Below are 26,493 nucleotides of genomic sequence, written 5' to 3' on the forward strand. Positions count from 1 at the left end.
TCAACTGGAACAGCCCTAATACTAGTTGAGGCGTCAAGTTAGTGATGTTAAACAAGCGCTTGTTGGGAGGCAACCCAATTTTTATTTTTCTTTATTTTTATTATCTTATATTATTATTTATTATTTTATTTTATTTTATTATTTATTACTTTATTTTTGGATATTGATAAATTTCTCTTCTTCTGTTTAGGTAAACCGAAGCGGAAATAGAGAGAAAAAGAAGAAAAATAAAAAAAATTTGCATGAAAACAACCCTTTATCCTATCCCTATTTCAGTAAGGAATAGTGCATCCCTGCCCTAAGACTACCCAAAGCTTGCAGCCAATCACACACCCTTCAGCCAAACAACCCTCTTGTACACAACCAAACCTTAAAATTTACCCTATTCTCTTTCACCCAAAAATTAAAACACCCCGACCAGCCGTTGCACCCTCTTTCTACTCTTCTCTAGTGTCTATTTCTTTAACACCATGGTGAGAACCCGAAGTGAGCCCTCATCGAGCCATCCTTCACTTTCAACTCAAGTCGGTGCCGTTTTTTGGTACCCCAAAATATTGACTTGGCCAACGGTTCCTCCCCCTCCCTCATTTCCGCTGCACACGTCGACCACGCCATATTCTTCATCTCCACCGCGTGAATCGCCTCCCTCAGCCAGCAGATGGTTGATCTTATTGCCACTATGTGCCAACGATATTAACTACATGGGGAGTTTTTCTAAACTTTTCTCCTTCCGTCTATTTATTTCTTTATTATATTCCACATCGAGGACAATGTGTTTTAAGTGGGGAGAGGCATTCCACATTTTTCTGTCATTTCATATGCTGTTGTTGCTACTACTTTGTGCTCGTTGCTGCCCATTATTTTTTTAAAGAATATTCTGCCTCTTTTCATGCCCAAGAATTTGACCACGACTTGCCCATTGTTTGACCTACATGCATGCTTCTTGTCTACTGAGTTAGTTATGATTTTGTCTGTTTGATTTCATCTCTACTGTTTTATTTCTTTCAGGCTAAATAATTATGATTGATAAAATTAACCCTATATATCTTGCTTATAGTAAAATCAATTAAGTCTAAATGTAAAGAAAACACCTAATGAAAATTGCATGCTGAATTTCTGTTCATGACTGTTAGGTAGTTGCCGAAACTTATTTTTGACACTTGATTGTTTTCCCTTGTCTTCCAAGTTTAAATTCTATTTCATTATAATAAATTGTGATGCTTCCGTGGTTATGAGTACAGCTTAAAATGTGACTGACTGAGTAACTGGGGTAGGATGCTTGGGTTGTCATCCTATTTCGCGTCAAAAGGTTATGTGACGTGTTAGATAACTCCATTGACCAAAATTTAATAATTTATTTTAATAATATGTTGGGCTGAGTAATCGGGGTGGGGTGCTTGACTGTCATCTCTCTTCGCGTCAAAAGGTTCGATATGTTCTTAAGAAAAACATAATAAATTAGGAATATGTTAGGCTGAGTAACCGGGGTGGGGTGCTAGGCTATCATCTCTCTTCGTGTCAAAAGGTTCAATGTATTCTTAAGCAATAATAACAATAATGATAAAAAGAAAAAAAAAGGAGAAAAGGAAAAAATAGAAAAAGAAAAAAAAGTGATGTATTAATAATAAAATTGAATTTGGGGACTAAAGATGGAAACGGATAAAGTGTCTTGGTAAGTTTAGTAAATTACCTAATTTTCATGAAATAATCCAAGTCGATTTTGATTTTTGTGAGTATTAATTGGAATACTTTTTCAGTTTTACTTAAAGCAAGCTAAAAGTTCTCTTTATTTTTCGTATGCATTATGCCTACTTGTTATAAAACTTTGGAGTAATATTTCTTTCATAGCAAGATCTGAATTTCACAGTGGTTAGGAACCATACTTGAAGCCAAGCATGGGCTAAGTAGGGAAAATATGATAATACTCTAGGATGACATATTTTTATATATTAATTAGATGTTTATTTTGAGTATGATCCTACTAATTTGAGCTATTTATGGCTTTTTATCTTATAGGGACTAAATTGAAGGTAAAATGAAATTTGAGGCTAAAAGCGTGAATTTAAAGTTAAATTGGGCCAGCATGCGAAGTAGGAGAGAAGTGGTGCCAAAAATGTAAAGTGTGGAAGATTTTGGGAGCAAAATTGCAAAAGAAGAGAATTTATAACATAAGACTCTATTTTAATTCCAATTATATTAGGATAATTATTTAGATTTAATTTTAGCTTTTATCTTTATTTATCCTTATTTATCTTTATTTAATTGTATTTATCTTTTAGAATTTAATTAGGAATAGACTAGGTTTTCTAGCACTATAAATAGGGGATGGAGTGACACAAATTACACACATCTTTTCTGTAAACACTCTCTCCCCCAAAAAGTTTAGCGTTTTTTTCTTTTCATATTTTTTCAATAAAAATTCTATTTCTATTATATTTATTTCTTTTTCCCCAAAAAGCATGAGCCGATAAATCTATCTAGCTGAAGATTGTCAAAGTTCCCCAAAAAGGGTTCATAAGGCTTAGAATCCGTACTTAGCTTTCTTAACGAGTATTCATTGTTTCTTCGCATTACACGGCTGACGCTTTCGTCCATGTCCCTTAAAAGGTGATCTTTTCAACGTGTGTAAGGAACAGTTGCTTTGTATATTTTGGGAAGGTTGCACAGTCGGTTCGTTAACTTACTGCGTCAGAGGTTGGTAAGCTCAGGAGACAAAATGGGGTGGCATTCGCCATTGAGAAACGATGATCTAGCATAATATGGTCCCACAGAAGCGATTGTTGGCTAGAGTCAGGTTCCTTTAAATTGTAAGTCTAAATTTTTGGAGCTGGTGGTCGTAAGCATCCTCTTCCATTATAACTGGCTTATTCTGTTTGAGAATGATCACTTCAAAGCCAAGGATTGAACCCAAGGCGGATCGAGACAACCAGAGGTTGGAATCTCTCTATAAGAAACTTTTTCTCAACTCTATTTATCTCTACTATTTCAATTTTAATTTTCGCACTTCCAATTAAATCAGAACTTTTAATTCTATTTTTTTCTAGGTACGCAGGTTTTCTTGGGCACGATTCTGTCCATGATTTCGAGGAACAAACAATTGTGCAAATCTGGTCCCGAAAGATTTGACCTACTTCCCTTATACTATTATTTTTATTATTTTCAATATTTTATAGGGATAGGATATTTTTTGTACTCTCAACGACCGCATCACCCTTTTAGATTCTCTACTGAAGTAATTTATTTTTCTCACAATGTAAACGTTCTCACAATGCCACTTATCATCAGTTTGAACTTAGACAATCAATGAACTAATATTTGTTTGTCACAATTTCGCTATGCATGGAAAATATGAAAGACAAAAATACAAAAGACATAAAAGTGAAATGTGAAGTTTATTTATTAGTCGTTCAAATACATATAAAACAATTACATGTTTACTACAATATAGCCACATTTCTCAACAAAATTACCATGCCACACTTAGTGTTTGAAAATGCTAGGTATTTAGTCCCCTATTTGTTGGTAATGTGCCCATATTGTAGTAAGCATGTAATTGTTTTCTATTTATTTGAACAATGAATAAATAAATAAAGTTAATTTCACATTTCACTGTTATTGTATTTCTATCTTTTATATTTTGCATGCATAGTGAAATTGTGACAAGCAAATATTAGCTCATTAATTGTCTAAGTTCAAACTAAAGATAAGTGGCATTGTAAGAAAGTTTACGTTGCGAGAATGACAACTTACTTCAGTATATAATCTAAATAAGTTCGTAATCTCGTAAAAGAATCAAAGTGAGCATTTGATTTAAATACTCAGAAGAATTATTATGTCGTCTACAATTCCAATTGAGGAGATTGCTAGTCTTGGCTATTGGAGAAGTTAACTCCATGGTAGAGACATAAATGTATTCATTGGTAGAATGATACATTGGATTGGACCCAAGATGAATTAATTTTGAATTCATTTGTGAATTGGTTCACTTGTGACGTTCATGGTGTAATTTACCTAAATCCTGAGTTAGTGGAGGATCATGCCCATAATTGTATGTTGGGTACATGACTTGTGCGTAGCATGGCTTTAGTAGCAACAGTGGAATTCATAGCTCAATCAAATAAATAATGATATCCTCTCATTGGCATTGTGTGGATTGATAAATATGGAACGTGGCCACGGGTTGCTCGTTCTCAAACGAGTAATTTATCAAAGTCATTTGATGATAATGATCATATAAATCATTAAGAAGATACAATGGTGACAGTGAGATAAAATAAGATTGTATTGAGTGAACGGATTTAACTCAAAGGAATTAATGATATCATATGAGGATAACACACACATGATGAGGTTATTGGGTAAAACAATTAGATGAATTGCTTTTGTAAATAGTATACAATAAGGAGTTTTCAATGATGTTACTTCTTGTGGACTGACTTTATGATTAAGTAATTGCGAATTATCAGAACGATGCTTTTGGACATAATTGTAATTACTAGTGCCTAATTGTATATGTCCAATTGGTCCCTTTGCTAGCTCAACAAAAACTCAATTGGACTGCATTTGAATCAAAAGAAAATTCTATGATTTTAGAAATAATTTAATTGAGTCGATTTATTCAATGTTAAATTAAATTAGGTGGTCGTGAGAATTGTTAAACTAGAAAATTTGATTAAAGAATTTTCTTAAAATTTAATTTGAAAAATCTAAGTGATTTTTGGGAAAATTAATTTTGATCAAGTAAAATTAAATTAATCAAATTAATTAAAATTAATATGATATTTTTGAAAATTAATTTTCAAGTTAGGCAATTGGCCTAATGGGTAATTAAACTTGAAAATTGGACCTAAGATCGTAAATTGGGTCTGAGAGCCCAAAATTGAGACCAAAATCTAAAAATTGGTTGAACAATGACTGGTATGTAAAATCGGACCGACTATTGAACCGATGGCTAGATCGGACCGATCGTGTTGTCACTAACCCAGATCAAACCGACAGAAGCCTTACTGGCTCGGGGTGCCATAAGGATGTCACACCTACATCACCAGACACAGTTGTGCCGACAGTTGCGATGGCGACGTCTCGGTGGCCGAGACAGTTGATCTTTAGTGGTTGAGCAGTGGAAGAGTTACTCTCCTATTGAGATTCTACTAGAGAATTTGATTTCTGATCAACTATTCCAAAAATAATATTATTTTAATAGTTTAATATTAAATTTAATTTAATACTTATCTTAATAGTATTTTATTAATTTTAATATTAAAGTGATTATCTTAATATTAAATTTTATTTAATGTTTATCACAAGATAAACATTCTATTATTGTAATAAGATTTAATATTAAATTTAATCTAATAAATATTATATTAATTTAATATTAAAGTGATTAGGTTTAATCATAATTGAACTCTCTAAAATCTCCACATATAAAGTGTGCCTTGGGTCAGTATTTTACAAATACTTGAATTCAAGAGACAGTTGTAGAGAGAAAATTCTCTGAAGAGATTATGTTAGAAAATTTCTATAAATATTTTTATTTACAACTTGACCCAAAATTTTAGAAAAATTGCAAAATTACCCCACTAGTTATTTTTGTGAAAATTTTTTTGATTTGAAGTGTGCCCACACTCGACAGACGTGAGCTTAAGGATAGTGGAGAAGACTACGTCGGGAAATGTATTCGTTCTAGGCCGTCGAGTCATAATATAGAGAAGTGTAAACCAAACTTGCATTGCTGACTCTATTATGGAGGCCGAGTATGTGGCTGCTTCTGATGCAACGAAAGAAGCAATATGGCTTCAAAAGTTTTTAATTGATCTTGAAGTCATTCCTGGTATGGAAAAAGCTATAACACTATATTGTGATAACAGTGTTGCAATAGCTAATATCAAGGAAATGAGAAGTCAAAACAGGACGAAACACATTGATAGGAAGTATCACTTGATACAAGAGACAGTAGCCAAAGGAATTGTAGATGTGATGAAAATAGCTTTTAAAGGTAACCTTGCGGAATTTTTACTAAGAGTCTTGTAACTAAGAGTTTTAAAAAACACATCGAGGATATGTGAATGTAAAACATGACACATTTACTTCATTAGGGCAAGTGGGAGATTGATGGGAAATGTGCCTATATTGTAGTAAACATGTAACCGTTTTCTATTTATTTAAACGATGAATAAATAAATAAAGTTAATTTCACATTTCACTATTATGTCTTTTGTATTTCTGTCCTTTATATTTTGCATGTATAACGAAGTTGTGACGAACAAATATTAGCTCATTGATTGTTTAAGTTTAAATTGAAGATAGGTGACACTGTAAGAATGTTTACATTGTGAGAAAGACAACTTATTTTAGTAGATAATCTAAATAAGTCCGTAATCCTGTAAAAGAATCGAAGTGAGTATTTGATTCAAATACTTAGAAGGATTATTATGTCGTCTACAATTTCATTTGGGGAGATGTCTAGTCTTGGCTATCAGAGAAGTTGACTCCACGAGTAGAGATATAGATGTATTCATTGGTAGAATGATACATTAGACTGGACCCAACATAAATTAATTCTAAATCCGTTTGTGAATAAATTCACTTGTGACGTTCATGATGTGATTTGCCTAAATTCTGAGTTAGTCACTGACCATGCGTATGCAACTCATGTGCTTTGATAAAAGTGGAGATTGATGCTCCCAAGATGATCGAGCCCATAAATGGTATGTTGGGTACATGACTTGTGTATATCATGACTTTACTAGCAGCAATGGAATTTATAACTCAATTAATGAGTTAATGATATCCTCTTATTGGCATTGTGTAGATTGATAAATATGGAACGTGGCCACAGGTTACTTATTCTTGAATGAGCAATTTATCACAGTCATTTGTTGACAGTTATCATATTAATTATTAAGAAGACACAATGGTGACAATAAGATAAAATAGGATTGTATTGACTGAACGAATTTGACTTAAAGGAATCAAGGATATCATATGAGGGTAACACACACATGACGAGGTCATTGGACAAAGCAGTTGGATTAATTGCTTTCGTAAATAGTATAGAATAATGAATTTTCAATCATGGTACTTCTTGTGGATTGGCTCAATGATTAAGTAATTACGAATTATCGAAATGATGCTTCTGGACATAATTGCAATTACTAGAGTCTAATTGCATATGTCCGATTGGTTTCCCCATTAGCTCAACAAAATCTCGATCAGACTGCATTTGAATTAGAAAAAACTTCTACGACTTTGGAAATAATTTAGTTGAGTCGATTTATTCGATGTGGAATTAAATTAGGTGGTCATAAGAATTGTTCAATTAGAGAATTTGATTAAAGAATTTTCTTGAAAAATTAATTTGGAAAATTTAAGTGATTTTTGGAAAAATTAATTTTGATCAAGTAAAATTAAATTAATCAAATTAATTAAAATTAATATGATATTTTGAAAATTAATTTTCTAGTCAGACAATTGGCCTAATGTGTAATTGAATTTGAAAATTAGACTTGAGATCGTAAATTGGGCTCGGGAGCTCAAAACTGAGACCAAGAATAAAAAACTAGTTGAATTGGGCTCGGTATATGAAACCGAGCCGACGATCCAACCGGTGGCTAGACCGGACTGGTTGGGTTATCATTGACCCAAATTGAACCAGCAGCAGTCAAAAAGGCTCGGGGTGTCGTAAGGGTGTTGCACTTGCATCATTGAACATGGCGGTGCCGGCAGCTACGACGACGACATCCTTGTGGCTGACGACTGTTGGTCTTCAGTGGTTGAGCAGTGGAAGAGTTACACTCCTACTGGGAATCTACTAGAAAATTTAATTTCAGATTAATTATTTCAAAAATAATATTATTTTAATAGTTTAATATTAAATTTAATTTAATACTTATCTTAATAGTATTTTATTAATTTAATATTAAAGTGATTATCTTAATATTAAATTTAATTTAATGTTTATCTTGTAGATAAACATTTTATTATTTTAATAAGATTTAATATTAAAGGGATTAAGTTTAATCATAGTTGAACTCTTTAAACTCTCCTTATATAAAGAGAACCTTGTGTCATTATTTTATAAACACTTGAATTCAAGAGAAAATCGTGAAGAGAAAATTCTCTAAAGAGATTATTTTAGAAAATTTTTAGAGATATTTTTCTGATTTACAACATGACCCAAAGTTTAGAGAAATTGAGAAATTACCCCACTGATAATTTTTGTGAAAATTTTTTTGATTCGAAGTAAGCCCACACTCGACAAACGTGAGGTTGAGGATAGCGAAGAAGACTACTCGGTCGAAGCGCTCATCCTAGACGAATCAAATAAAAAGGTACAATTTTGATTAAGTGTTTATTACTTTAGATATCATAACCAAGATCTTGTTTTGGAAAATTTTTTAAAACTCTGGTTTTTCCCTAAATTTATTTTCCGTTGCATTTTTCAAACTCATTTCCTAATTACATTTGAATTTTTCCTTCCTTCTCCAATCCAAACATAATTTTTCTTTCTTTTCCCTATTTCTTCTCCCTTTTCTTTTCCATCCTCTTCTTGGCATCATATTTTCTTTTCATTGTTGAAATCTTTTATTTCCAAAATCAAAATTCAATCCTATCAAGTCATTCCCTTACCGGTTGCCGATTTCACCATTGATAGCATCCGATATTTTTCATCAAGGTTCAGTAAGTACATTTTTTTTATTAGTAGAACTCGTAAATTCCACAATAGCATCGATCCACGTCGATCTTTCAATTCGATTACGTTCTTTTGTGATTCTTTCCGAAATCTTCCATTAATCTTGATTAAATACTGATACCCATTGTTAACTCGTGCATAAATATCGTTTGAAAGGCCTATTTTATATACATCAATTCAGATTTGATCATGAGGGACATTGATCGAGATTTCGGTGAAAGGTGTGTGTTCTTTATCAAGCGAATCAAGGCAAATCGTCCCTAGGATTAAGGCCACATGGTCTGCTAAATGGGTGTGTGGACCACTTGACCCTCCACATGGCCATGTATCCTGAAAACCTAGGGTAGTTCAAATCTCACACGGCCTGGCACACGACCGTGTCTCTCCTATAGGTTAATTTTACAAGTTTCACACGACCACAGTCTGTTACACGGCCTGGCCACATAGCCATGTGACCCCTACTTTATAGTTTTGCCTAGAATTTTATGATTTGTTCAATTTAGCCCCTAAATAGTCTGAACACATGACAAACATGTCTTTTGCTACTGAATTGATTTGTTATGAACATATTATTTACTTATTGATCTGTTATAAGCATATTAATTGCTACCGTAGTGATCTGTTATAAACATATTAATTGCTACCGAATTGATCTGCTATAAACATACTAATTACTATCGTATTGATCTGTTATAAACATGTCATATTACATTGTATAGTGTGGGATTATATGTACCAAGGAAACATTGGTAGTTTATCTGCAAATTTGCTGTGCAAACCACAACCATCGGTAGTCTATCTGTAAATTTATTGTGTATCCACAGCCAGAGATAGATTCCATCTATGAGATTTTGCTATGTGTCTATAGCCAGAGGCAGATTCTATCTACAAGATTATGTTGGGCATCTACTACTAGTGGCAGATCTCATTTGCGATATTTTGTTGTGTTTCCACAACCATTGACAGTTTATCTGCAAATTATTGGTGGTTAAACCACAACCCGGTGTGTAGGTTGATTAGAGTTTAGGGGGAACTCCTATTATGGTGTATAGCAGAGTTGCGTAGGATTTTTTCTGTAATATAATGAAATTGCATTGCCATTCATAAATGCGTGCATACATAAACTGTGAATTCTGAGATATTACATTGATGATTGATTCATAAAATTGATACTCTGAATTGATAATTGATTGTGATCATTATATGCATTACTATTTAGTATGTTTCATCGACTGTTTGCATTGATTTTCTTATGATTGAATTCAGAATGAGCTTCATAGCTCACTCCCCTTTTATTACCATCTCTACAGATAACCCATTAGGTTAGGACGCGAGCATGACATTTGGAGGGTTTCGATTTTGTTTTGTTTTTATTAAAATATTTTAGATTTATTATTTGATATTTTGTTACTCAGAGACTATATTGTTTTATTTTAGATTTGTGGCATAAGACTCAAGATTTGAGTTTAAATAGCATGCATGACATTTAATTTAATTTTAGGATATGGAAAATATGGTTTTTAATTATTTATGCATAAATTCTGATTTTTACTAAATTAAAACTAAGTTGAATATCATTTTTCCGTTGCTAGATTGAAAATGAAAAATTAACTATGTTTTCTTGAAAGTGGTCACCATTACATAGGAAAGTTAATCTAAATCGGTTTTTTAATAACTAGTAAACTTTTCCAAAAATAGACTATGTTTTCTACTAAAATAAACAAATGTTTTAATATGACTGTTTATAAACTTCAGTAACCCTGCTAGGCCATTTTAGTGGCTAATGTAATTTTTCGAATTCGGACTTAAAGTCTAGGCTAGGTTGGGAAGGTTACATCTTTTTTCTTTTCTAAACTTAAAATCCCGTTTAACCTTAAGAGTGTGTTTGGATGAAGTATTTTAAAATTTTTGAGATTTTTAAAATGCTAGCATTTTAAAATTCATCAATTTAAAATACTAGTATTTATAATTGACTTGTTTAAATAAAAAACTGATTTAGGAAAAAATAGGTTATTAAAATTTTAGAAATTAAAAATAAGTATAAAAGATATATTACAAATTAAAAAAATCAATATAAAAGAAGAATAATTAGATTAAAATAAATAAAATATAAAAATATTTAATAGGATTTCATTATATTTGTAAAAAAATTATAAATGATTTTAATAAAAATAAATAAAATTATTTTTGAGGTTTAAGTAACTTCAACCCCAAAATGTGAGTTGTTCCTCTTTTGATCATGTTTTGGGTGTGGATGAATTTTAGGTAAATATGTGTAAAATTTTGTGGTTGTATGGGTTTTGGGGAGGAAGTTTGATGAATTCAAGGATTGGTGAGGATTGTAATGGTATGAGTTTTGTATAGGATTGGGTGTTTTTAATTTTGTTGTTGTTGGTATGGATGTAAATTCTTTTATTTGTGTGTAAATTTTGTTGTTTGTATGGTTTTTTTTAATATTTTGTTTGGGTGTTGTTTATGAATTGCTTTGGATTGGCTAGTAAGGTTGGGAGTGAGGGTTAATGGGTGATGGTCGTAAGGTGAAAGAGTATGGCAATAGTGTGGGATGGGATATTTTGGTTTTTACTTATAATTGGGTTTATAAAATTTTGTTACATAAAATTAATATCACTGTTAAGGAATTAATAGCCACATAGGATTTGCAGTTAAGGAATTCACGGTTTGACCAATAAAAAAACACTCATAATTTGAGTGACATCTACTGGAATTTACCCTTAAACGAACACTTTGTAAAAGAAATAAAAAGCCTAGAAGTAGACAAATATACTGGGCCTTTAAACCCAAACTGACATAGCGAATTTGGGCCCATGGGTAGGTCCAATCAAAATGCACAGCTTAGGTCTTTCAGTCGAGAAAAGTCGGTTGGTTGCAGCGTTTTCCGCGACTTTCTAATCTAAAACGAAAAGTCTCGAATCGCCTAGAATTTTCGCTGAAATTCTCTATTAAAAGGAATTCCGACCAGTTCTGCAGAATCCCTTGTTCAATTTATTTGCAAGAAACAAAGGTTGTGATTTAGTTAGAATAAGAAACTATGGCCAAAGACGGACCCAACTGGGATGGATTGCTGAAGTGGAGCATTGCTAACTCTGATGGAACTCGACCTACTCGTAATTTAAGGTAACCCCATCTTTTTTTCCTCAAGGGCCTTTTTGTTTCTTTTACGATCGTCAATTGATATTTAGCGGGTAATCAATTATTCGTTTATTTGTATAGTGAGGAAGATAAAAGATGGTTTATGGAAGCAATGCAATCGCAGACCGTTGATGTGATTAAGCGAATGAAAGAGATAACTATGGTTATGCAAACTCCAGAGCAGGTTTTGGAAGCTCAAGGAGTTACAGCTGCTGATATCCAAGGTACTATTGCACAATCCCCAAGGTGTTTTCAAGCTTTTTTTTTTTGTTTCTAGGTTTTAAGAGTAGCTTTGTTTGCTTACTGATTTGATGGTGGCAGATATGTTGGATGAGTTGCAGGAGCACGTTGAGTCTATTGACATGGCAAATGGTAAGTTTTATTGTTTTGAGATTATTACCTAGCTGTTCTTTACTAACTGATTTCTTCATAATGAATGCTTAATTTGATGCATTACATTGGCTGCTTAGAATTTCATTTTTTGGGATAAGTAATTCTTTAGGATGCTACCAATAATGGAATTGGGATTTTCAATTTCATAGACTTGTTGCATCATATAACTTCTATTTTCGCCTTGATACTGTTCCTGCAAATATAAGTTTTTTCTGTGAAATGGCTGTAGGAAAAAAACGTCGCCCTTTATTCAGCCCTCTAGTCTTTTCAACGGATCTTTAGCCTGTTTGTTCTCATCCACTTTCAAAAAATTTATACTTAACACAGTCTGTGCATTTGAGCAGATCTACACTCAATTGGTGGTTTAGTCCCTCTCCTTGGTTATCTGAAGAATTCACATGCTAATATTCGAGCCAAAGCTGCAGAAGTCGTATCCACCATTGTACAAAATAATCCTCGGAGTCAACAGTTGGTTATGGAAGCAAATGGTTTAGAGCCTCTCCTTTCCAGTTTTACCTCTGACCCTGATGTAACTGTTCGAACCAAAGCACTTGGTGCAATATCTTGTGGGTACAACTGTTGTTCTATAGTGTACTTCTTAATTCTTAATTTCAGTGAACATGCTCATACAAAAACATGACATGACATTTTTTTTTTTGCAATTGGATTTCAGCCTTGATCCGCCACAACAAACCCGGTATTGCTGCATTTCGACTTGCAAATGGTTATGCAGCCTTGAGAGATGCTTTGGGAGCTGATAGTGTAAGATTTCAAAGGTAATCTTGGGATAGGTCTTTGCAGTCCGGGTCTGCATCATCTTTTTGCTGTTATTATGTTTCGGGGTTTCATTCTAGGCTGTCTCCGACGCATGAGGAAATGATTTTTAGATATCAAATAAATTCCTATAGTTCAAAGATCACTTGTGTATTTTTTCTCTGGTTAGTTTCCCTACTCTGGTTTTCTCATTTAATTCTCTTTTTCTTCCAGGAAAGCCTTGAACTTGATTCAATGTCTACTGCATGAAAATCATTCAGATTGCAATGTTGTAAACGAGCTGGGGCTCCCTCGTGTAATGTTGCATCTTGCCTCGAGTGAGGATGCAGAAGTAAGAGAAGCTGCTCTTCGTGGTCTCCTTGAGCTTGCCCGGGACAAGACAGGTGGGAGTAATGGTGGTTTAGGTGAAGAAGATGAGAAGCTGAAGCAAATTCTGGAGGAACGAATTAAAGGCATCAGCTTGATGTCTCCTGAAGACCTTGGGGCTGCTAGGGAGGAAAGGCAGCTTGTGGACTCCCTGTGGAGTACATGTTATAAGGAGCCTTCGTCCCTTCGAGAGAAGGGACTTTTATCACTTCCTGGTGAAGATGACCTTCCACCTGATGTTGCCAGCAAGCATTTTGAGCCTCCTCTCAGAGGTTGGGCTGCAGATCATACTGGCGATTCAAAGCCCAGTGTGAAAAAGCAAGAGGCTCCTCTATTATTAGGACCAAGCCCTCCAAACTGACGGAAACCAATATTCAAGGTACCAGTACAAAAAATCCAAACCGAATCTGAAAGGGGCTGGGAAATCTACACATATAGGCTGAAGCCGTAGGCTAGTTTATTTATCATATCCTGATAAAATTAGCACTAGATTTGTTTATTTTCACTCTGTTTGTCCTTATTGCACGCTGTTATATGCCTCTGGGTATGTATATTCTCCTTTGGCTTAATGGAAAAAATATTAGTGAGATGTAAATACTCGTGTCTTTCTTATTTTTTTTGGTTGTTCATTCAAGTATGGGATAAATTCTAATTCTAGACCGTTTCTTTTTAATTAAGATATGGATACTTGAGGCAACAATAGCGGTGAAGTATCATTTGGTGAAATGAACAAAAACTGCTCTTTGATGGTTACTGCTATTGATCTTTTCTATAAAAATGGAACAGAAACTAAAGCGAGAGTTTGAATCTTGCATCTGGTGTGTGCCTTGGTCCTCAAAACTCCCCATATTTGACTTTCTTAACCTTCAATCTTTAGCCATCTGGGTATGTGCTTTGCCCTCCATTTTTTTATTCATGGAGCTTCTCAAATACTCCCCATATCTCACTTTTTTATAAAGCTGCTGTTTTGTTTTTGAGTCGACCATGTGACTTAGGGGCTCAATCTCTACCTCATCGTGCGGAAACAGGAATGATGCATAAGAAATTCTTGCCTTACTATAATTTGCAACTGCTCTGTGCTCAACACTCTTGTACTTGCCATTACTCCATATCTGACACACAAGTAAAATAATAAAAAAGTCAGCTCAAATTTTGTCTTTGCTTACACCAACACCAATGAAAACATGTTTTATTTACCTCAAAGACATCGCCGACATTCACCACCAGTGCATCTGGGATTGGATTAACCGGAACCCACTCGTTGTTATTCTTAATCTGCAATCCACACACATCATCTTCCTGCATAAGTATGGTTATAGTGCTTGTGTCTGAATGTGGGCTAACACCTAGTACTTGGTCAGGTTTGGAGCAGGGAGGGTAGTAGTTCACTCGGTAAGCTTGCACCAATTGTTTATGCAGTCCAAGCAGAGCTTCCTTGTCCATTCCCATGATCAGAGAAAATGATTGAAAGAGCTCAGTTGCAACTTTTCGGATTGCATTTGAATATTCTTTTATGATTTCCCTATATGACAATATATTTGAATTAACATAGAGCAAATACAGCTGGAAAATGCAAGTGCTATGATTCGGCCATATCATCTGAATACATACTGGATCCCTTTTGGTGAATTGGGCCAAAACTTGAGCTTCCTATAATGTGAGGGGTGAACCAAAAGTATGAGTGCATCCGACCAGTCCAGTATTTGATCTTCGGAAACGACATATGCATGCCCATACCCTTGTATGTCGTCTGAGGGCATGGCATACTTGTTTTTCTCTTCTAGTGAAAGCTTAAAAAACTCGGCTGCAGCATCCTTCATTTTCTGCGATACTTGCTTTGCAACTCCATGATTTACCACCTGCCAAAATTCCATCAATTGTAACTCTAAAAGGGCGGCCAACTTTTCTTTGTCATACTTGAAATATTGTTCATTTTTTACACCCTACCCTGCATATTCTTTCACTAACAATACATACCTGAAAGAAACCCCATTCTCGGCAAGCCAGATCCAGTTTGTTTAGCTCCTCATTGTTTCCCATTAACAGCAAAGACAAATCAATGACAGGAATAAATGAAGAAAGATATGACGTATCAGTATCTTTTGGCCTATCTTCCACTTTCCTAACATATCTTTGTGGAACCTGAAAAGGATCCTTCCTCACCAGCTCTTGAACATTAGGAACTGGAATTGATGGAGCATAAGTGGGTGCCTCTTCATTGTCTAGAAAGGTTCCATTTGAACCCATGGTTTCCCGTATTGTGGAGACCCTGGCACATTTTCTTCCTATTTATAGTCTACTGCTTAAGTTAGCCGCCCTTGCTAATTTTTTAACCGTTAGCTCTAGTGGATATTACTCTTCCCCTAAAAGAAAGATTCCTAATTAGATATTGCATTAACCCGAAATTTGGTTTTATTATAATGTAATTTACATGGATGGGATATTAGTTTACTAAGGCTTTCTCCCCCTGTGCATTTGGGATCCGTTCGATAAAACGAAAATTTTCACCTCATCATATCTGGAGTTATGGATATTAGACAATAGCTATACCATTTTAGTAGTTTAGGTCAGTTGTCATACTGAATTTGGGTTTTTCCGTTTTCTTCTTTTATGGACGGCAGAGGAGAATTATACATTGTTAAACACTACAACTTATGTACTTTTCGATGTGTCATTGTCAATAGAGGCAAGCCCCTTTCGAGCTCCAAGTGTTAATCTATTTGCTCCTTACTTAGAAACTGTTGGAACGTTGAGACACCCTATGTCGCAAAGGAAAAATAATTTCGGCGATAATAATTTATGAATATTCATGTACAAGAACGGATACGGGTTGAGAAAGATTGAAATTATATTCTAAACGTTCTAAAACTGCATTGGTATGGGGTTGATTCCTCTCACGATGTCGCAACCCTTAGTTGCAATGAAAGCGTCCTAGCCTCTACGTTTCTACGTGATCCACCCGACAACTACGATCGGAAAAATCCCCTAAAAAACCTATTTCAAGAATTTTTGCTCAAAAATTGAAATCACACAAAGTTAGCTGTGTTTCTATTTTGACAAGTCCTTTTTGTTTCTATTCAAAACGACTTGAATGTAAGGATTAAAGATTGATATCCTTTCCTTTTATTCAAAAACATGTTTTGAATGCACACAATCACATATAACAATTATTAAAGGATTGCCATAAAATGATATTCTTTCTAAAAGAAGATGATTATTTGAAATCTCTTAAAATAATCATTAACTGAAAATCACTAGATATCTAATTGGTAATTTCGAGCTCAGTCACAAAGTTATTTCACTATAGTATTGTGGCTGGGCTCTCCCCAATTACATAACATTACAAAAGTTAGTCGACCAGTGCTCATCCAATAACGTTATCATAAGTGTGTTACCCTCATATGATATTCTTAATCTCTTTAGGATAAATACATTCTTCCAATATAACCCTATTTTATTTCATGGTAATCATTACATCTTCCTTCATGAAAAGTAATTACTATCAAATAGTAATTAAGTCATCCATCATAAAGACAAATGACCCGTGACCACGTTTACTTTTCATCTATCATGTAATACCAATGAGAGGATATCATTTACCCATTCCTTGGGCTATGAGTTCCACTATTGTGAATGATGCTACATACTGCAAAAGTCGTATACCCAATACACCAACTTTTGATTCCTTATCTATTTGAACTCAGGCTTCTACTTACATCAAAGTATACAAGTCATGCATATATAGTCCACCATCCACTTTGGATTAAGGTATAACACACTTTGAACGTCACAAGTGATTAAATCCATAAACAGATTCATGAACTGTTACACTTGGTTCTGTCCGAGGTACTGTCAATCCAGTCAACTCCCTAATTGGATTATAGACGACATACTTGTCTTTCAATCAATTTGCTCATTTCTAATTAGACTAAGGACATGTTTAAGTTCATCTACTAATATAAGTTGTCTTTTCGTATTACGATCTGACCACGTAGTACTGCTCAGAATTAGTTAAACATTAAATAACCAGTGAGCTAATATTTGCTTCCATTTTCCTTTGCATGCAAAAACCATTAAGGAAAATATGAAAAAAATATTAATATAATTCATGGATAATTTTATTAAACCAATCTGATTGAAAAAAATATAAATATACAAATGAATATACTACACTTAGGGCATTAGATCCAACAGAAAGATGTAATGGTTACCATAAGATAAAATATGATCATATTGGGAAAAAGAATTTATCCCAAAGACATTAAAAATATCCTATGAGTTTAATATATTTATGATAAGATCATTGGATGAACACTTGATAAGTAGATTTCGTAATGGTATATAATAATGGAGAGCTCAGTCATGATACTTTAGTGGAATAACTTCATGACTAAATAATGTGTAATTAATAAGCGAAATGATTCATGACTAAATAACGTGTCATTAATAAGCGAAATGATGGAACTTAATTACAAATTATTTGAGCCCTAATTATATATGTTCAATCTGTCCCTCCACGAGCTCGATATAACCAGAAACAAATTGCATGTAGAATCAATAATAAGAAATGAATTAAAACGATGAAGCATGATAAATGAATTGCATATATCACTATATGTAGTTAACGCATTTTCTTGCTAAGTAGAAAATATGACTTAGAAATTAAATTAAATTTTTCGAGTAATTATTTAATTAATTATAATTATAGAATTGAAGTTCGAAGTGGAAAGTAAATTAATTAGTCATCATAGATTTGTTAAATAAGAAAATTAAATATAATTTCCTCATAAATTGTAACAGCCCTAACCCGGCCTAGATGTTATGGTCGGATCTAGCGATGTCACATGATAAGGTGTTTGTAAACCGTGCCGTCGTGATAAAACCATTTCCATTGAATTGCTTATCTTAATATCTTATTAGTTCCAAAGTTGTCTTACTCATTTAGTCGGTAGTTTCACAACATTATTCGTTGCGGAAGCTTCTAAAACAGTTTAAACAATCGGGCGTTTCTGAAAATCATTTGTTTCTTTTGAAAACCAAGGTTTCCTACTACTGGAAATTGTAATCCATAAGGTAAAGATAATTAAAATCCAAAACCAAACCAAAGTCCGTAAGTCCAATTACAACCCAAGAATTTAACCAGTAAAAATAGACTAAATATAAAACCAATAATCATAAATTAAAACCATGACAGCCCAGCACTGTGGTCACCATCGAGTTTTCCACCACATCGATCCATCTAGGTTTGGGGATTACCTGTGCACATTAAACAGAGAGGGGTGAGTTTTCGTAAACTCAGTGTGTAATCCCGCAGAAAACAACAAACAATCAGTAATCACAGTGCACAATCAAATAGTCTTGGGCCCAAGCCCCTTTCAGTATTAGTACAGTTTGGGCCTTAGCCTATCTCAGTATCAGTATCAGTCATGCAGTTTTCAGTAACAAAGTCCTACCCAACCAACCTCTACACACCATCTCCGTCGAACCTTACACTCCATGTAGGGATTAAATCAACCCACCCATCTTACACTCCAGATAGTACCGAATGCGGCACAAAATAGTAATTTGCAGCTGAGCTGCCAGTATATTAGGCTTAAGAGCCTTTTAGTACATTTCCTCCAAATATAATCAACCCAACTCAATACAATGCAACATACAATGAGATGTCACGCCTTCACAGGTCTATCAGAAACACATACAGTTCAGTATACATGCTTATATATATAACATGCTCAGTACATAATTCACATAATCAATTTCACACAGTTAAGGGTCTAAGTAGTGCTTACCGACCCTACAGAAGGTTCATAGTCGACTTGGGCGAACCGTGCAACCTTAACAATTATTTCAGTAAAAACTGGTTCACACGCCCATGTGGCCTGCCCATATGGCCCGCACGACCCAAATTGGCCAGCCCGTGTGTCGCACTCAGCCCACCTGGCCATTACACGGCCGTGTCATGAACGCACGGCCTGGCTCGTCGAATACACGGTCGTGTTGTCCCACATGGCCTACCACACGAGAGACTATACGCCCGTGTGGCGTCGACAGTCTACTTTTTCGGCTTTTTGTCAAATCTCGTTTTCTGCGTTTTGGGTACACACCTGTATCTTTTTTTACGCAAAAACAACTCCAAGCAATCCCGAACCTATAATAGACCAATATTTTCAATTAGTTAATCACTTAAACAACCGAACTACTAAAACCCGAAACAGAATATTCATCATTCGAGCGAAAATGTTTACCTTCAATTGAATATTAGAGATTCCACGCCTTTAAAACGCCGATGAACGATATTCAGCCCCTCGAAAAACCCTTAAACACTAAGTGAACCCTTCTTAACGCTTATCCAAAACATAATTAAAGTTTAACCAAAAATTGAACTTACTGAATGCATGTAGTCTACGAAGCACCACGGAATCGAGAGAAAAAAACCAAAAAAAAAAGAAAAGGGTGAGGGAAAATTTAGTAGAAAATTTGACAGCAAAAGGGCAAAGAATCGACAGAGATAAAGAAAAGGGAAAAGAATAGAACATACTTTTTGGCAAAAAGAAAACCCCAAATCAGATTTAACTAAAATAACGTTAAAGCTTAAGCGAGACAAAAACTTACCTTGAAAACCAAGGACGCTCTCCAATACAATTTGGCACTAGAACAGCTCCTTACCCCCGATTCTCGGCTGTCAAAACAGTATTCATAGGCCATCAATTAATATCTTAAAAATCAAAGTTACAAAGTACTAAAATCATTTACTATTATTGATGAACTTAGCGCGTGAACTCCAGAAGAGTAAAGAAAGAAGAAAAGAAACGACAAGGGTGGGGAAGAAAGTTGCAAAATTCGGCTATAGAGAGAAGGAAAAACGAAGCAAAAAGAAAAGATGGCAGAGGAGTTGGCGTCAGAAATTGGAAAAGGAAGAGGAAGCAGAATTTTGGCAGGGGAAAAGGTTAAAATTGACGTCAAAAGATGGAGGAAAGATTTGGGGATTTTGAAAATAACAAAATAGAAATAAAATCAGATTTTTGGATATTCCCCAACATCCCCTAATTCACTCATAAATTCTCTCCATCAAACTCCCACTACTCAGATGTCCAATACAACTCAAACTCTCAGCCACCAAACCGAGCAACAATAATCTCCTTTGCTCACGTAGGGATTCGAACACAGGACCATCAGCAAGCCAACACACTGCTTAACCACCAGACCAATAGACCCATTCTGATATAAGCTTATCAACAATTAAATAAAAGCTTATTAACCAAAGATAGGGCTTTATTCATAAAAATACCAAAATTCGCCCAAGTCATGGCTTGAACATAGGACCTCTCACACCCACCCAGAGCACTTAACCACTGAAGCAGATACACATATATGTCCCACATTCACAAAAACAAAAATTTAAATTTTTGGGGCGTTATATAAATTATATAAATCTCATGACTTCAACAAAATTAGACTTAGGTTGAGAAAGTAATTTAGTTAATTTAATTAATTAAATTAATTAATCAAATAAATAATATTTTGGAAAATAGTAAATAAATATTGGGTTGGATAAATTATAAGTGTTGGATAAAAGTCTAGAGAACAAATATAATTGGACCCAATATATGAAAGACCCTATTTGGGTTTGATAAATGTAAGGGGCAGCAACCCTAGTATCCCATAAGGATGTGCTACTTCCTTATGCTTCTACTTAGAGTAGAAGTTGTATTTTCTATTAAATTATTATTATTTAATTAGACATTATTTGAACAAAAGTCTTGTACTAATTCTCTATAAATAGGAACTATGTGTTGAGAAGAGATTGTATGAAATTGTGATTCCATGTTATCCTTATTCCTTTCCAATAGGAGAATGACAAATCAAATTTTTCCTCCTGATTTTCAGCTTCTTCCTCCTGAAAAAATTCAAATCCAACTAAAAATGCTAAAAATCAGAAGGAAAAATTTGATTTGTCATTCTCCTATTTGAAAGGGATAAGGATGGCGTAAAATCACAGTTCATACAATCTTTTCTCCTATGTGTTGAAATATTTACACACTTCACATATGTTGTTATTCTGTAAAACAATAATGAAAATTTATTTTATAGAATAAATTCCATTTTCTAGGGAAAACACATAGTTTCCGGTTAAAGAGAGAATTAACTTTCCTACTAAAAGTTAAATAAAAGTTTTCATTTTGTGATTTGGTTCGTTTTGCTCGAGTCCATACTCAAGGTAATTCATGGTTCAAGAATAGTGGAGAAGGCTGTTCTGTAGAAAGCTGGGATCGACTTAAAACCGTCTTGTACAAAGCACCACTATAATTTTAATTAAGTTTATTGCTATAAAATATCACAATGACTCAGTTTTAAAGAAAAATTTTAAACTTTCATTATGCCTAAAAACATTGTTTTCTAAATCGATTTTTCTAACAATGAGTATCAAAGTTAGGTTGTGCTATGTTTATAGTATAAAGTAATATTAGGTTTTCTCTCATTCTCTCATTAATTGATTAAATTGAGATAAAATGTGATACTCTTTAAATTATATGCATGTTTGGATTATTATGTATTTGAGTGAATGTATTAATTATTATATATGTTATGTTCTAAAGTAATTTTGTCGAAGGTTGTGATTTATTGAATTTATACCGGTTGTAATTTAGGTTTTTCATAAATTTTGGGTTTATAATTAGATCTTTGACTATTACCTCCACACATATTTATTTCAATTTTTTGTTATTGTAAGATTGGAAAATTCATGTGAGTTGGGCCCAAGTTAGGAATTTTGTAACCTAAAATTTTAATGAACTGGAGAAACAAGGCAACTGAAACCGAAAGAGATGAAACAAACCCGATAGGACCTTTCGATGGTGGCTGTCACGTGTGAAATGGTATGCGAATTGTGCAAGTATACACTTCGAATCAAGTAATAAAGTGATAACTGAGATCGTCTCCATAGGGATTGGATTAGGTATAAAAGTGCTTAAGTTATTATAACGAATTATGATTAATGTTATGGCAAAACCAAGTTAAGTACGCAGTGGTAAATTAAAGTAGTAAGGATGTGTGCAAAATGTATATTGACTAATATTGAAAAATGCTAAGGCAAAGCAAGAGTAAAAATGCAATGGAAATTATGAGAATAATTACGTAAATAACCTGCAAGTGAATAAATAAATAGCTAAGAATGTTATCGCAAAGATACTACGACAAAGGATTAAGGGTCTATGATGTTGATTTAGAAGGATGGGATTACTAAGAATTTGCCCTTCCTTTTAGTAACACCTCAGCAAAATCGTACTCAATCTACTACTCAGAGGAGACCTAAAGTGACCAGCTTCTTTCGAGAGCTAGATCTCAAGTTACTTGGCCTGTGTCTATAGGCTTTAGCACGGTACCGTGCACTGTTTTGTCTTTATTATATGCAAATGCTGCTCTATGTCTAAAGTCTACTGCAAGTATTCAGTCGAATACCCGCTTGTATCATTCAATTCTAGTCCAACTAATCTAACCTTTTCAGAATTAGGTTCAGTTTATGAGCATACTGCACACTTATCTATGTCTAGAGAATGTACGCATACAATTAGGAAATAAAAACAATTGAATGAAAAAGTAGATTAAATCAAATATATGCTTCAACCATTAACAAAAATCAAAGTTTCATCATGTAATCCCAACCCTATGAGATTTAAATCATGGGTTGGAAATTAAAATTCAAGTTCAAAATAACACCCAACATCGTTTCGATCAAATCAATTCATAGGAGAACATATTAAGAAATAATGGAAGAACTTAGGAAGATGGCTATCTCCAAGTCAATCCACAATCCAACAGCACAGTGTCCTGTTGTGGCTGAGAAGGATTGCCTTCGGTTTCCTCTTTTCGTCTCTACTTAGCTTCTACCCTTTATTATTGCCTTCGGATCTCCGCACTCCTTTAGGGTTTCCTCCTTTGACTTTTTATAAGCTTTTCTTCCTAGGGTAAATCTAACAGCCTACGATATCTTATCTTCTCCTATTTTTAGATATATTTTTTTGGTACAAGTAGATTTGGGCTGAAACTGGTATGTGTTGAGTGTTGAATAGGTCATCTTTCTGAAATTGCCACGGCATTTGTGTTGGAAAACTATCCAACCTTTTTCCCTAACAAACCTTCACTTCTTTATTTCTTTCTCCACATCCTGCACATGCCAAACCACCAAACACAACCCTTTCACATGCAATTAAAAGTACCTAACATTTAAACACAACCCAAGCTCCTAATGCAATGAGAAAAATACGAATGAAATGTACTAAAATGAAAATGTACCAAGTACAAGCAATTAGCTAGGTCTAAAGGCATGAAATATAACTATTTTCAAAAGTTATCACACCCCTAAACCTGAGTTATTACTTGTCCTCAATCAAAATATGCATGAGTGCATGAATGCAAAAATATTGCTAGTGCATATACCTCTCTTGTACTGTCAATATATTTGAAGATCAATATATACATAAGTTCTCAGTAATCTTCTTAAAAATTTGTTTGAGTTTCAAAGGTTCAGTTTAACAAAGGTAGTGTAGAAAATTGCCCTCTAAAAACAAAATTTCCTAAATACCATGTGTTTTTTGGCCATAGCAAATATCTCATAATTTACTTAGTTCATTTGTTACCTAACTCAAGTTACTCTTGCTTTAAGCATGCTTGAAATGTATAAACCATTTATATATGTGTTTTTTCTTTAGAATATTAGTATATTAGGGGATTTAGCTTGTCACAAAATGCTTGACTTGATAATCATAATGGAGCATACACCGAATTACCTAGTACTCAATTATATCACAATTTAAATAAAAATAACTCTTGAAGCTAAGGCTTTTGATTTAAAAGATGGATGGAGCAAACAACTACCTCCTTAGCTACTCAACCCGTTAGTATAGCGGAGTGCCCTTAATTTATTTACTTTCTATTACACACTCTTACTTAAACTCACCTTTCTAGTTAACAACACAATAGAGCAAACAAAGTGGTGCTGACTTACTCAGTAATTCTAAGCATTGGAGTGCCTACTATACTTTATTTAATAATGCCAAGGTAATATGACTGAATTTGGCTTCAAAATTCCCTAAGTTCATTAGAAGACGCTCACTATAATTCAGAAAAAACTAAGTATAGGACATTTAATTTTTGGAAATTAATTTTCAAGCAACCAATCCTAAGCTAAATTCATCAAATCCACTGTCACATGTTCTAGGTGTATTGAAGAATCTAAACTCATCATCGAACATTATAAGTACAGATTGTACTCTTCATAGGCAAACAATACTTAATAGTTACATTGCAGTGGCAAGATAGATTTAACTATACTAAAATGATCATATACATTAAATATAAAATTTAGCCCAAATGCATAACACAACCCCAAACCTAAGGGACGCATTGTCCTCAATGCATGACCAGATATACAAGAGAACAATCAAAAGGGAAATTTGTACAAAAACTGCCATAACAAAAGAAATTAAATGCAAAATGCATGAAAGAAATAGAAAACTTAGCTAGCTTGGACTAGCATGTAGATACGTCAGTCTACCCGACGAGTGGATTTTTGGGCATTGACTTTATACTGCCATTTTTTTTGGGGTTCATTTCTTCGCTCTTCTTATCTGTTTCCGTGAGATTATCGATTAGACAATCAATGTCATGGTCTTGTGCAGTTATGAAAGTTGGTGGCGAAAGTGGAACACTTTTGGTGGTGTGCACATGGGGCTTCTACACACGGCCGTGTGTCTTATTAATTTTAGGTGCAAGATTTTTCAAACGGCATCAACCTGTTACATGACCTGGCAACACGGTCGTGTGCATAAGGGGCTTCCACACACAGCCGTGTTTCTTATTGATTTTAAGTGCAAGATTTTTCACATGGCATCTGTAACACCCCGTATCCGAGACCGTTGCCGGAGTCGGACACGAGGGGTTAACAGACTTAATTCCCTTATTTTTACAGTCCATTTTAAAAATTTCCAGACTAGCTGGCTAATTACATCACTGTCACCTTAAAAATCATATCTTGAGTTCCAAAACTTGAAAATCAGTTTCGTAAATTTTCTCTGAAACTAGACTCATATATCCATCTACAAATTTTTTTCTAGAATTTTTTGTTGGGCCAATTAATACAGTTTATTAGTTAAATTCTCCCCTGTTTCAGGGTTCGACTGCTCTGACCTTCATGCATTACAACTTATATATCTCCTTGTACAGGGCTTAAATACTTATTCTGTTTGTTTCTAAAGAAACTAGTCTGGAAAAGGAATCTATACATATATGGCATGACTTCAAACTATCTCTGGTTAATTTATAATGAATTTCCTAAGTCCAAACAGGGAATCCAGAAACTGCTCTGGCCCTGTTTCACGAAAACTTTAAAATCTCATAAAATACTGTTCATATGATAGTTTCATTACTTCCCTATGAAAATAGATTCATCAAGGTTCAATTACATAATTTATTCACTATTTAATTCCATTCTTACTATTTTTAGTGATTTTTCAAATCCATACCACTGCTGCTGTCAGCATCTGTTTTTAAGGTAAACCTTACCTATTTCATGGTTTTCCATGAATCAACTAGAGTTTGTCATACATAGCATCAAAATAATCATAATTAACCATTCCCAATGGCTAATCGTTACCAAACATTTCCATACCTCTCAATGAACAACATACAAGACGATTATAATGCTATGCTCAAAGTGTATATAAGCCATTTTCGCATGGCTATCCAAATTTATACAAAACCAAAGGGTACATGACCAACAACAAAAAGGGTAGTCCTATACATGCCATTTTCAGAGTTCAACCAAAAGTGTACCAAAAGGGCTTTGATAGTGTGGACGACTTCGACTTCGACAATCCCAAGTCCGATAGTGATTTAACCAAAATCTATAAAACAGAGATTCAAAGAACGGAGTAAGCATTTAATGCTTAGTAAGTTTTGAGCAATAAAATTAGGCACAATCAAGTATAGCATTCATAAAACTAAATGGATAATTTCATATACACATATTCTCAAAAATCAGTCCTACTTCACATTTCCAACCCTTATATTCATACATAAGGGATCAACTTAACCAAAGGTCCAAAGCTCACTAATCG

The 26,493-nt window shown here is 34.1% G+C and overlaps 2 protein-coding genes across 2 annotated transcripts; one reads left to right on the plus strand and one right to left on the minus strand.

Moving 5' to 3' along the window:
- Nucleotides 1-11,537: 11,537 nt before the first annotated feature.
- LOC108460962 (hsp70 nucleotide exchange factor fes1) lies at nucleotides 11,538-13,973 on the plus strand. The gene is made up of 6 exons (XM_017760686.2): nucleotides 11,538-11,830; nucleotides 11,927-12,069; nucleotides 12,167-12,217; nucleotides 12,583-12,804; nucleotides 12,912-13,014; nucleotides 13,226-13,973. The coding sequence occupies exons 1-6, from the start codon at nucleotides 11,745-11,747 to the stop codon at nucleotides 13,737-13,739; spliced, it is 1,119 nt and encodes a 372-aa protein (XP_017616175.1). The 5' UTR covers nucleotides 11,538-11,744; the 3' UTR covers nucleotides 13,740-13,973.
- Nucleotides 13,974-14,244: 271 nt separating this feature from the next.
- Nucleotides 14,245-15,670, minus strand: LOC108459294 (protein SRG1-like). Its single transcript, XM_053026788.1, has 4 exons — nucleotides 15,326-15,670; nucleotides 14,990-15,237; nucleotides 14,576-14,900; nucleotides 14,245-14,490 (listed from the first exon to the last, which is right to left on the minus strand). The coding sequence occupies exons 1-4, from the start codon at nucleotides 15,623-15,625 to the stop codon at nucleotides 14,245-14,247; spliced, it is 1,119 nt and encodes a 372-aa protein (XP_052882748.1). The 5' UTR covers nucleotides 15,626-15,670.
- Nucleotides 15,671-26,493: the final 10,823 nt, after the last annotated feature.

This window comes from Gossypium arboreum, chromosome 4 (genome assembly GCF_025698485.1).
Source record: "Gossypium arboreum isolate Shixiya-1 chromosome 4, ASM2569848v2, whole genome shotgun sequence".
Lineage (NCBI taxonomy): Eukaryota > Viridiplantae > Streptophyta > Magnoliopsida > Malvales > Malvaceae > Gossypium > Gossypium arboreum.